Raw genomic sequence first — 13,948 nt, forward strand, 5'->3', positions numbered from 1 at the left:
GTAATTGGATCTGAGTTTTGTTAATAGAAGAAGAATTTTAATTATGAGTTTTATTAATGGAAGAAGAAGAGAATTTTAGTTTTGAGTTTTCTTAATAATGGTTTTGAGTTTTATTAATAGAAGAAAAAGAAGTATGTTACTAACTTGTACTTGACTTTTTTTGGTAATTAGATTTATGAATTTTTGGTTCTTGTAATTAGAAGAAGGTTGGGGATAAAGGGGTATTTTCATTATTTAGAAAAATATTTTATCCAAAAGGATAATTTTAATACCAAGTGAAATGTTGGAGACGATTTTAAATCAAAAATAAGGTTAGGGACAATTTTGAGAACAGTACTTATCCCATAATAAATGAACACATAAAACATACAAATACTAATTAAATTACATTCTTATTATATTATTAGTATGTTAAATTATTTAGCATATATTTATTTTAGATTAATTTATCTATGTTAGCATTTCAAATATATGTGTACCATGTGTAGGATTGGAAGTAAGTCAAGCCAACTCGAACTCGACTCACTAATAGCTAGATAAGTTGAACTCGTGAGCTGGTGAGCTGAGCTTGAGCTTGGATTTGAGCTCATAAATTAAATGAATCGAGTTTGAACTTAGAAGATAATATGTTAAATTTATTTTTTTAAATATTTTTAATATATATAAGTTATAATTTATCGATATAGAATTATAGATTATATTCTTATTATTTGAGTCAGCTCGTGAGTTCGAACCAACTTGTGAGTTTTCGTCGAGTCGAGTTTGAACTTAAGAAAATAGGCTCGATTGTTAATGAGTTGAGCCATGAGCCAAGCTTAATTTTCGTGAGCCGAGCTTGAGCTTGGTTTAACTTGGCTCAACTCAACTCACTTCTAGCCCTAACTATGTGAGAAAAATAAAAAAGAAATTAAATTAAATAAATGTTGAAAAAAAATCTTAATTAGAAAAGAAAAAAATTGGGGCTCAAGAATTTCAATATGGGAAGGAAAGGGGTTTTTTGGCCAGAAATGGAGCAATGGTGTGTTTCACCCAATGGTGGATGCAAGCTCAAAACGCAGGGGCGTGTTGCGTGCGACAAGTGGGAGGCGCAATGATGTGGCGTAGCCTGAGCGGGACACGTGGCATCACGTGGGGGCATGCTGACCTAGCACGTGGGGGCGTGATGATGACGTGGGGAAGCTTGAATGGACCACGCAGGCAACACTTGGGGGCGTGCTGACCTAGCACGGGGGGTGTGATACTGATGTGGCATCACGTGGGGGCGTCATGGGGACGTGGCCAAGCTTGATTGGTACACGAGGGCATCAAGTGGGGGCATGCTGAGTCAGCACGCAAGGGCGTCCTGACATGTGGTAGTACGTGATTGGAGTTCGCGGTGAATGCTACTCTATATATAAGGCTGTGGTTGGGTTCATTTTCATGCTGAGGAAGTGTGTGAGTGTTCTTTGAATGTGTTTCTGGTGTAATGGAGGATACCGCAAAGTTAGTAGTGTATCGCGACGGTGAGATAATACGTAATACTCATGAGGGAGTGAGGTTTGTGTGTCAGAATCAGTTTTTTTTTGTGGTTCCATGGACCATGACATTTATGGAACTTCAGAACGGTCTCTGTCAAAGCATGGAGAACGGTACATTAATGAGAGTGAGCAGAATTTTGTACCGGAATCCGGTTATAGTTTTTGGTGGTCCAATACAGTTTGATACCATGCCAATCACTGACGAAGTAACTATGCATAATATGTTTCAAATTCACCGGCAGACTCAGATGCGACAGCCACAGATTGAGCTGTATGTTGAGTTTGAAACCGTAGAGGCGGAAGCGATTCAAAATGACTTAGAGGTGGAGGATGATAGAGCTGCAGTGTACGAAGGAATGAGTAGTGACAGCGAAGAGGACTTCGAAGCCACTTATGAAGCCGGCGACGAAGAGCAGGATGGTGATGCGGGAGTTGAGACAGCAGCTGATAATGTAGTGGTTCACCCATCGATCAGTCAACCGATGAACGTGTCACCTTTTATGCGTGAGTTGGATCTCGACGCCATGCATGCACCGGAGTTTCCGGAATATTCAAACATAGGTACGTGATGACCGAATAATATGTTTTCTTTAATATATACTTTGGATTGATTAGTAAACGATGATGGGCACTTTCTGTAGGCGTTGCTGATTCCGAGGACGGAGAGTTCCGGATTGGAATGGAATACAGTTCTAGAAAGTCGGTCGTGGCATCAATTAGAAGTTACACTATCGCTAGAGGAGTTGACTACGACGTGTATGAGTCTGAGCTACAGACGTTCTATGCAAAATGCAAGATGTATGGGCGCGGGTGCGACTGGCTTATCCGAACCAGCTTGATAAGGAAAAAAGGTTGTTGGGAGATACGCAGATACAACGGTAGGCACACGTGCACAACGGGAGTGATTTCACATGATCATTCCAAGTTGGACTTGGACACAATTGCCGAGGCTATAAGGCCATTGGTCGAGACTGACCCATCCATAAAGGTGAAAACTATAATAGCCGAAGTCCAGTCAAGGTTCAACTATACCATCAGTTACCAAAAGGCTTGGTTGGCAAAGCAGAAGTCCATAGCGAAAGTTTTCGGTGATTGGGAGGAGAGTTACCAAGCCTTGCCGTGGTGGCTCTCGGTTATGGTTCAGAAGATGCCTGGGTCATTTGTCCAGATAGAAACACGCCCACTCTACAATGGGAATGAAGAGGCGCAAGGGGTAAATATACTTCATCGCGTATTTTGGAGTTTCAATCCATGCGTTAGGGCATTCAGGCATTGCAAGCCCCTAGTTCAAGTTGACAGAACACACCTATATAGAAAGTACAAAGGTACACTTCTGGTAGCTGTTGCACAGGATGGGAACCAGAACATTGTGCCTATTGCTTTTGCCTTGGTGGAAGGGGAGACAGCTGATGCGTGACACTTCTTTCTAAGGAATCTGCGAACGCATGTTGTAAGAAAAGATGGTGTGGGTATGATCTCGAACCGGCATGAGTCAATTCGAGCAGCAGTAAATCGTTCCGGAGGTGACTGGCAACCTCCAAAAGCATGGTGGATGTTTTGTATAAGGCACATCGGCAGCAACTTCCTACGAGCATTCAAGGTCCCTCACTTGCAAAAGCTTGTGGTCAATATTGGGTATTCAAGAACGGTGGAGGAGTATAACATCAACTATAAGAGGTTGGAAGAGCGAGGCGAGGTATATGCCAGGTGGTGCGATGCCATTGGACTTAGACATTGGGTATTGGCATTCGATGAGGCACATCGATGGGGCCATATGACAACGAACCTTGTCGAGTGTATTAACACAGTGTTGAAGGGTGCCCGTAATCTACCTGTGTTAGCGCTAGTCCGAGCAACGTATTATCGGTTAAATGAACTTTTTACGCGGAAGAGTGCTGAGTCTCACGAACGCAAACGTGCTGGATATACTTATTCCGTATTCGCACAACAGCGGATAGAGGCAAGTATGCAACAGGCTGGGAATATAGTTGTGCACCGTTTTGACAGACGAAATGAAGTATTTGAGGTGCGCGAAATGACTAGCAGAAAGGTATTAGTCGTTGATCTTGCACGACGTACGTGTGACTGTGGGCACTTTCAGGTGGAACGAATACCATGTCGCCATGTTATTGCTTGCCGTGCTAACCAGCGAATCGATTGGCACATGTATGTTCATGACGTGTACAAGATGACAGAGGTCCGTAAGGTATATAGATTCAAGTTCTCACCGTTAGGTGATGCCGAGACATGGCCTGCGTATGAGGGACCCACTTTGGTCGCTAATCCCGCCTTGAGGCGAACGTCGAAAGGTCGCCCAAAATTGACCAGATACTTGAACAAAATGGACTCACGCGACATGCGTGGTCCTCGGATATGCCGTCTCTGTGGTGCTCAAGGACATAGTCGGAGTCGATGTCCTCAGCGTGTTGGATCGAGTGGTGGGGGGGAATGACTTTTATTTTCATTGTGTTTGTATTTTTGAATTTGCATTTTTATAATAGATTTTCTTTTTTGTCTTAGTCGTGTTTGTAATTTTAAATTTGAGGTTATCCACTGATGTTTAAGACCATGATAATGTTAACATTTACTGCCTTACTGAAGCAAACATACAAATTTTTAACTACGAATAACATCGGCCAACATACAGAACATTAAATACGTATTACATTGAACCCTAGTATGACATCTAAAAACTCCAACCCGATGCTCACTTCTTACGACCCATCCAGCTCAGTGCCTTACCCATCATGCCCAGACCTGGCTTTGACGGAGTATACCTATCAAGTGGATTTCGCTCCGTCCGTAGGTCATATGGGTGACCTGCAGCGGCCGACCCACCCGCCTCTGCCGGCAGTGCCGACCCACCTGCCTCTGCTGGAGCGGATGCACCGAGGTTGAACTCGTCAACAAATGTGTATGTCCGCCGAAGGAATCCACTATCACACGATGCACCCTCTGACGTGTGGTCGGAAGCAGGACGCTGCAAACCATGGCTCATACCTACTGATGCCCCACGTGGATCAGCTGAGGCTGACGATGAATTCATAACACTAAAATCTGACCAACCACCCAAACTAGCATTGGCCCAATTCTATAGTTGCTGATCTCCGTGACCGCCGATGGAGAACTCAAACCAATCATGACCGACTGGAATCGTCAGCATCGGCTGAGAGTGCTGTGAATGGTGGCTGTGCTGAGAATGCTCGGAATGGTGGCTGTGATGAGAGTGATGAGAGTGGTGGCTGGACGCACTCTGGTCCTGTGCGAGTGGTGGCTGTGGTGCATAATAAGGAACCGACTCAAACACTGCATGCTGAGGTGGGACCTGAGGTGCAGGTGGCTGGGGTGCAGCTGGCTGAGGAACATACGCCGACAATCTCAGCATATGTCCGTATGAGCGCATGTACCAATCCCGATACTCCGGGGTCGGTATGAAGTCCCAGGTCGGAAGGGGGTGCAGATCCCGCAGTCGAGTGTGTCGCCTGTTGCCCCACTCCGCTATCCACTCCCCATGCAAAATTGTCCACTCATAAAGCTGCACTCCGCGAAGAGCCATGCAATGCTGGTCCAGTGGAATGTCCCTTGGTATTCGCGCGGGAGGGGGGGGGGGCTGTGCGAACTCAAACTGACGCATAACTCGGTCCGCAGGGTGCCATTCGATACACTCGAATGACAACAACGGAGCAACGATATCACACACATCAAGATGTCCATGTAACTCGCCGGGTATGATCATTCCTTCGTACGGCCGCCACTCAAACTGCCACAGATAATTCCAATGTCATAACCCTAACATTAATATATGGAACTAGGATTCATTAGAACCATAAATATTTACCTCCTACATGTAGTCTATATCATACCTAAATGTCACAACGGTCTTCTTTAACCACGTTGTGCTCCGTTCCGAATGACTCCACCTAGAACATGTGTATTTACGTAAATACCCCTAATTGAAACATGCATAATGAATATAATCTCTGACAAGAACCATAAATATTTACCTCATGGCAGCTGGTATCTCAACAGGTGGAAGGATATGTCTCGGTACAGGCGCAATACACGACATTCGCTCCCATACCCAAACAAACAACAGATTAAGAGGGCCATCCATCTCCTTCGTATCATATCGTGATGCACGGCATAGTGCTCTGTAAAGATGTGCGAGACATGCTGAACCCCAACTATAAGTATGGATCCGCTCGAAATCGCGAAGCAACGATAGATACTTCGCATGGGGGTATGCGGTCGACTTATCTGTGAATAGGGTCGACCCTAACAGACAGAAAATCTGACATCTCACGTATCTCCTTATGGACTCTTCAGTATCCAACGGCTCCTCATCTCTGATTCTTCGAACCCAACCAAGCTTTATATAGGATTTCGAATTATGACTGAGCACCGGTTGACGTCCAAATATTATTGCCATGCTCTGACTCTGAACGAAATCACTACTACTATCAGTCCATCCACTCACAGGCTTTCCATCAATTGGTAAGCCAAATATATGTGCGACATCTTCCAATGTCACTGTAACCTCACCTACCGGCAACACAAAAGTGTGAGTCTCCGGCCTCCACCTTTCAACCAGAGCAGCATATTAAAAAATTAATTTAAAATTAACAAAAAATTATTTTTTAACATATTAAATAACAAAAAATAACAGATAAAATACACAATAAAATATAATTTACTAACTTACATATATAGGATGATCCAAATAATTTATAATATGTTCCTCCGAAGCATTATAATTACGAACCATTCTTCAAAATAAATACAAAATAATATTTTTCTTTTTTTTACTGCCTATTATTTTTTCACCCTTTCCACTAGCAGCAACACCCTTCCCCTTTGCTGAGTTCGCAACCCCCTTCTTCCCTCTCACTAACACCCTTTCTTAAGAATGTTGCCCTCAAACCCTCTCACTAACTCTTTCTGTGTTGCAGTTGGAGGAGAAGGCTCCTTATATAGAGCATGAAGAGACCACGCTTGCTGTTTACCGGGGAACTTGTCCCCTGCATGGCAGCAGCTGCAGCACGCCCCCGAGATGCAGGAACATTAAAACTCCGCGATGCCAGCTCCACCTCGCCCCTGCGTGGTGCGGAGAGCTGGCTCCGTAGCAGGGTCACCACGTCCCTGCGTGTTGACTGGGTTCTCCACTGTCCGGTAAATCACCCCATCCTCCAATATTCTCTCAAAACACCAATGGCTTTTCCATAATAAAAATAATTTCCGAAAAATTGGGTCCAAATGTGTTAAAAAAATGGGCCCAAATGTGTGTTAGTATAGAGAGAGCGAAAGAGAGAGAAGTGTGAGAGACCACTATCGTCGTGTCGTTGCCTTTTTAGAATTGTCTTTCTTGCACCATCTTCGTTCTAAATCCATTGTCCTTACATTGTCGCAGAACCGTTTTTCTCGTTCTGCTTTATTTTTTTGCTATTTCATTTTTGACTTTTCTTCCTCTTCTTCATTGCTAATGATCTTCTTCCTCTTTTGGCCGTTCAAACTTTTTAATTTCAAAAAATCTAAAAACCGTTTGGTGCCAGTTCTGGGTTGGTTCATCAGTTTTTGAACGGTTTTTTTATTCACGTCCAGTTTATAAACTAGTTGGTTTTGCCTAAGGTTCAAATCAAATTAGCTCTTAGTTTCTGTTTGAATCGATTCAGCCAACTAGTTCAGTTCAATTTTTAAAATCATGAGCGTATCACATACACATCTTTATAATCAGTTCAATCTAATCTATTAGTGCTCAAGTTTAGCTTTAAAAGGCTTGTGGTAAGAATATATAATGTTCTTAAATCATGTATTGATCTAAGTCCCATTATATTGCCTGAAAAGTTTTGTTCAAGAAAATTCAAGAATACATTTGGCTTGTGTTTTGATATTTTTTTTTAATATTTTTTGTCTTTAGAATTTTGTAAAAAGAAAAAAAATAAGATATATAAACAAACTCAGTAAGCTCACTCCCTCTATTCTCTCTTCGAAGCTTAATTTCTTTTAATTTTGTTGAGTTTGGAAAACTTGAATTATTATGATGATTAAATATTATTAAAATATTAATTAAAAATTATTAATTTGTTAATTGCTTTCAATTGGTTGTATGATGGATTTGGTGTAGTGTGCAATTGAAAAATAAAATTGTTTCTTGGCTCAAGTAATGAAAGTATAGTTTGGTTACTAAAACATACTTAACCCAATAATAGTTGTTTTCTTCAAGTGGCTGAATATTAAAAGAGAAAGAAAACCAAAGGAGTCCAAATCTCTTAAAGCCCAATATTAATTATTCACTCCATGTGGCTAAAAGACAAAGAAAGACAAAGTGGCCCAAGAATGCCATACGTTAATCACAAAAATAAATGGGCCAATTTTGTTGAAGCATGTTTTGGTTACCAATTTACTTTGGTGAAATCCAAATTTAATTAAATTGATTGCATGCTTTTCACGGTTACCATTCCCATCTCCAATGGGTTATGGAATTCAAAATTTACTTAACTTGGATTTATTGCATGCCTTTTGGAAACAGGAAAGAGAAAGTTTAAATTGATTTGATGGCCTTTAATGTTTTACACATTACTAGGCAAAGAATATGGGAAGTTGGTTTTAATTGATTTTAATTGATTTCACTCATTACTTCCAAAGCTTTTTTCTCTTTTCTCTCCTCTCTCTTTCAGTCATGTCTAGTAGGAAAAGAAGATTGAAGCAAGCCATCAGAGGTAGAAGCAGAGAAGCTATGGACAAGCAAAAGGCCAAGGTGATAATGGCTCTTGCAAAAGGAAGATCTACAGTAAGGCGTGACTGAGATCTTTGCCACTTATAGTAAGAAGTGGTGAAGAAGTCTCAAGATCACCATGCCTAAAAATGGTAGAAGATCCAATTCGGTCAGAGTAGAAGATCCTTGAGGCATGACTCATCTCTACTTTGTGGTCACCCATCACAGAAGGTAGCTAGAGAGGCTACGTGAAGGAGGAAGCAAAAGTGAAGCAGGAGGAGCTATCAAGGATCAAGTACTCATCAAGGGTCAAAAATCCTTTTTGGGGACCAAGTCAAGATGGAAGGCTCAGATTGATGAAGCTTGAGGAGATGGGATGAGAGTGAGGTAATTGCATGTTGGATTTTGCATTCGGTTTCCTCTTTTCTCTCTGGCCGAACCGGTTTGTTATTAAAGAAGAAGAAGATTAGCTCGGTTGAACCGTTTTAACCTTGGAGGCTTCCCCTTCTATAATAAGGGTGAACAGCCAAGGCTTGAAGTAAGGAGAAAAGAGTGAAAGTATAGAGTTCTCATAGCTACCCAAGCTAACAGAAGTTCTTCTCCTTCAATGTGTTTCATGTTGTATTTTTCTGTTTAGTTTTGTCTGTCTTGAGTCTCATGGAAAAAGGCAAACAGTGAGGTTTGTATGAAAAATCCATAGAGCGAAAAAAGGCAGAGGATACAAAATTAAAAGAAAAAGCCAAAGGTGTCTTAGAGGTCCTTTGTACATCTGTGTGTATCATGATTCTGTGGGAATCCCCTTGCAAGTTAGGTTAGCACTTAGTAGTTGAAAGCTTGGTAGGTGACTAAGTCAAGTTCAGGATTGGGGATAGATTCTGGACTTGTCCCAGATAGGAAGGGTAGTTTCTAGGGAGAATTGGTGTCTGTAATCAAGATGATTATAGTGAAATTCTATCATTGTTGTGATGGAGACTAGATGTAGGCTGCATTGCACTTGGCAGCTGAACCAATATATTTCTTGATGTGATTCTCTCTTTCTCTTCTACTCCATTTCAGTTTCTATTGCTAAGGAGACAAAATTGAAAAATATCTCCTAATTGGGTACGAGACAAAAAGAAAATGTCTCGTGTCTGGTTATGAAATAAAACGCAAAAAAATCTCCTGAAGCTAATTTAAAAGGCAGCAAGTATTATTCAGAAAAAAAGGGGCTAAGATTCAACCCTCTTCTCTTAACCACTGATAAACCATCAAATTTAAATTTAGTAAGCTTTATTCTAATTATTATTGATTATTACTTATTTAAGATTTGAGAAAATTATGGAATTAATGAAATATTTTCATCAAATTTGTTGTTAGATTTTTTTAATTTAAGATTTGAGCTAAAATTTATCTTTTAATTTGTGATTTTTTTTCTAATTATTGCCAATTATTTGAAAAATTATGAAATTGATGAAAAATCCTCAATCAGACTTGTTACCGATTTTTCTAATTTAAGATTTCGTTTAAAATTAGAAATAAATCTAATACTAAACTATTAATAGAGGGTTGTGAGGTAGTGAAAATTTAACGTGTCATACTAGAGAGAGTTTGAGAGTTAAATTTTTTATGGTATTTTCTAGACAATTAGTTCATGTATAATCTCTTATTCAACCATTTATTTTTTTAAGTAAACTTTGTTTTTTATTTTTTACAAAATAACTGCTTCCTTCAATTAATTCTCCTTCATCCTCTGCTTCAATATTTATTTTCTCTTTACCTAACAAGTACTAAAAACCTAAAATTTTAAATTTGAATGGCAAAAAATAGGGTATAATTATAATCCAGCATTCATTATTAAATGAATTTGTATAGTTACTTCAATGTCTTTAATATTTTTTGATAACTCCTTCTCTTATTCTCTTTCACTACCAATAGTGTATTGTATTCACTCTTTCATTTTAACTAATTTTCTCCTTTTTTTTTACCTGTTTTTCTAATTTTTTAGTGAATTTCAATTTTGAATTTAACTGCCATACATCATACGAATCACTCTTACTTATTTATAACCCCTTAATTTTATTATTCACTGCAGTTTTGTGGTTGCTCCTCCCTTTTCTTATTTTTCAATTCGTTATCGTGGTGGTGATGGAGGGTGTTATAAACGGGTAGCATATTTGGAAAATTTGGAAGATTCTCTTGTAAGCTTTTTGGTGAATTTTTCTCTCTCAAATTCATGGTTTCTTTTCCGTTTTTGTAACTAGGTTTATGTCAAATTTAGAACTTTTTGTTTTTGTTTTATTTTTCTTTTTGCCTCCTATTATACCGCAGCCATGGTCACAGTTGTTACGCTCGGTGGAGAGCGTGGTGGTGGATACAGAGGAGGAGGCAGTGGCGGTGGTGCTTGCTAGTTGCTACAACTGCGGTGGGATGGGTCACATGGCCATGGAGGAGAGATAGTTCTTCTTTTCCTCTGCTGCTAACTACTTTTTTTATGACCTCATAGAGACTAACATTTTGTCTTCTTGGTATGATATCCCATTACCCCTTCTTTCCATCTAATTAAATTGTATTGAGATTAGATTTTGGAGAAGCGGTAGTTGAGTTTGTAGCAATTTCTGACCTAAAAGCTTTTATTTTTCAGCTCTTCTATTTTTTCTCTAATTCCTAGTGCAGTGTTCAGAAAACTCACACCCAAGTCTAAAAACAAGCTTTTATTACTTTCGATTTCCAGAAACTTTCAATTTTGAGATTTTTCGTTTGAGGTTTTTTAATTTTTTTTTCATATTTTGAAATTTTGTGATTTTAATTCGATTTTATTTTTTAGCTTCAGTTGCATTTTGACTGCAATGTGAGAATTTCAACATAGGCGTCGGTTATGTATGGGATCTTCATATGCATCGATTACTCCGCTGTTCATCGCAGCCTCAAAGTGCATATTAGCTTCCTCAGAAAAGTTTCTTTGCTGATTGTTTAAATTGTGATGATTTCATGATAAATTTTTCCGTAGATGTTGGCATCAGAAATCTGGTAAGACAAGTAGTACAACTTGCTCTTCTTGCTTGACACACTGGTGAGTAAGTGAAATGCATTTCAACTGTCTTAAAGAGGAGGACATGAGGGTTGGGTTCTTTAAGGTGTTATATATGCAATGTTTGTTCATCTGATTCAGTCATCATTCATTTATTTGAAGGAATTCTTTCTAAAATACATTTATTTGATTGAATTTCGCGTCAATGCTCAATTTATCATGTGCTTCTGCTGTTTTTTTTTTTACGTAAGTTTCTCTAAAGTGATTTGATAAAAAATTACAAATAATAAGATTTTTTAAAGAATAAAAATATGAAGTATAAGAATCAATATCAAATGATAGTATTACACGTCCAAGATTCAGAGACTATATTTTTAATAAAAAATTTTAAGTTAAATTGTATAAGTGAAATTTATAACTTTAGAAGTCGAGATCAACATGTATTGTAAGTCATCTTTAATGAATTAGGAGGGGGAAAGATGAACAATAAGCTGAAAAATTTTAGTTTTTAGTTGTCTTTCAAATATTCTAAAGATTTATTTTTTTTCCATCGTTGTGGTTCCTAAATTATAATAAAATAAAACTGAAATTCTATCAAGTGGATGCACAATTTGTATTTGCACTAATATATTTTCTTATTTTATTATTTTCATACTTTTAGTATTTCTCTTAATTTGATATTACTCAGGCAAAGTCAAGAATAGCTTTGGGAGTAATAGTGTACTAAATTTCTGGTGATAATATATTGCAAAACCTATAAAATATGTTTTTGTTTTTTTTTATTTTCTCTTCATCATTTTTTTACTCAATTTATTCATTATTACTATTATTTGTTTATTTATTTTTCAGTTCTAGCTATTGTATGACTTAATTATCTCTCTCTCTTTTCTTTCTTTGCAATATATTTTATTCTATATTTTGATTTTTTTTTCCTTATCATGTTACAAAGACAATATTAAAATGTGCATATAAATTTTGGATCAAGTCACATATATCAATTTTTATTGTATTTATATGACTTTTAGATGATTCGAAGGGTATGGTTGAATTTTAATTTGTTGGCAAATATGTTGGAAAAATTTGATAACATCGGTGTATTATCTATTATGAGTACAAAGAAGCTCAAAAAAATGTGTAGTACGACATTAATTTTGGTGATGTTAGCATATTTATTAATTATTGAAGGTGAAACTTCAGTGTCGTGTGAGTCATTGTGTTAGTAATAGAAATTATTGGTGGATTAAGATTCTACAATTTTTTAAATATTTTTATTGTGCATTATTTTTTCCTTTCAGGTTCAGTCCATTACGTGCAAGTACAAATATAATAGGTCATGGATGATGATTATAATTCAATATAAGTGAGAGGAATATAAATCAAGTTAGTTGAAGCTTAAAAAAGAGATTAAATTTAATTTTCCTTTTCCGGTGATTGCTTTCACTTTTAGTATTTATCTGCAATTGTTCATAAATATGACTATTAAACATGTTTAGTCAGAGTTAGTATCTGCATTATTTTTGTAACTTAATTATTTGTTCATCACTAACATACTTCATTATTTAAAAGCATTTGTAAGAACTTGAAGAGGTTGATTAAGATTCTAAATTTTGTGATGTATGTCATGAATTTTTTTTTAATTGGTTTGGCTTGCATGACATGCGAACAAATGAGGTTGGGATTGAAGTTTTTTTAATTGTTCATTTTCAGAACAACTTCCACTCATCTGTTTTACTTCTTCTTGATTTTTTAAATTTAAAAAAAAAACATACAAGGTAGGCAAGTAGCCACATTTTTTTGGTTAGATTTGTAGATTTTTATTATGGATTATTTGCTTGGTACTATATTTGTAACTAATTAATTACATCTTTATTTAAAATTTTATCATTGTATTTAAGAGAATGTTAAAAATTATTTATGTCATACATTTAAAGAATTTTTTAATTTTTCTTTAAAAATATTTATTCTTAAAGTATTAAAATAGTTCTTTCTTTTACTAACCCATTCATTAGAATATATTATTCTATATATTGAGTTAGTCTTTGAAGACAAGAGAAGAAGGATATATTGTTGGTTGGATTAAGTGAGATCTAATTTATGGTGGAAGAGACAGATTTACTGGAGGAAGAGTTGAAAATATTTTTGGATAACAAAATCATGGTAAATTGGATTCATGGTGTAAGCGTAATAAATTGGAAACAACAGTTTTTGAGAAATAAGACTACAATCATAGCATAAGAGTATCAAAATGCATGTGTTGAATTCAAATGTGAACGAGAGTATAAATAAAGAAAGGAGTGGGCACAAAAGACACTAAAAAATGAGAATAAATGGATATAGTGGATGGCTTGAACAAACTGTGCCACAAAAAATAAAGCAGATGCAAGTATTGAAGTGCAGCGACGACTGTAGGTTAATGTTTTATAATATAATAGGATGTCATATTTTTTGAGTTGTTAAATTACTTATACTAATAAGAATTCATATAATTATATAAATTAACATTAAATTTAACATCATATAGTTATATAATATTTAATAGCATTTTGAGAAGAATGAGAGGTCAGAATTTAAAATTTATCAATTTTGGTATTTTTTATGTTTGTGATTTATATTAAATATTCTTTTTTTTTATTTCTGTGTCTCTGTTATTACTTATAGTGTTTTATCATGTATCATTAGACTCATAAAATTATTTAAAATACAAATAAGTTA

General features: G+C 36.9%; 2 protein-coding genes across 2 annotated transcripts; both read left to right on the forward strand.

Moving 5' to 3' along the window:
* On the forward strand, window positions 1,466-2,934 carry LOC107627140. Its single transcript, XM_016330000.1, has 2 exons — window positions 1,466-2,078; window positions 2,159-2,934. The coding sequence occupies exons 1-2, from the start codon at window positions 1,466-1,468 to the stop codon at window positions 2,932-2,934; spliced, it is 1,389 nt and encodes a 462-aa protein (XP_016185486.1).
* On the forward strand, window positions 2,989-3,969 carry LOC107627141. Its single transcript, XM_016330001.1, has one exon. The coding sequence runs from the start codon at window positions 2,989-2,991 to the stop codon at window positions 3,967-3,969; it is 981 nt and encodes a 326-aa protein (XP_016185487.1).

This window comes from Arachis ipaensis, chromosome B02 (assembly GCF_000816755.2).
Source record: "Arachis ipaensis cultivar K30076 chromosome B02, Araip1.1, whole genome shotgun sequence".
NCBI classification, from domain to species: Eukaryota; Viridiplantae; Streptophyta; class Magnoliopsida; order Fabales; family Fabaceae; genus Arachis; species Arachis ipaensis.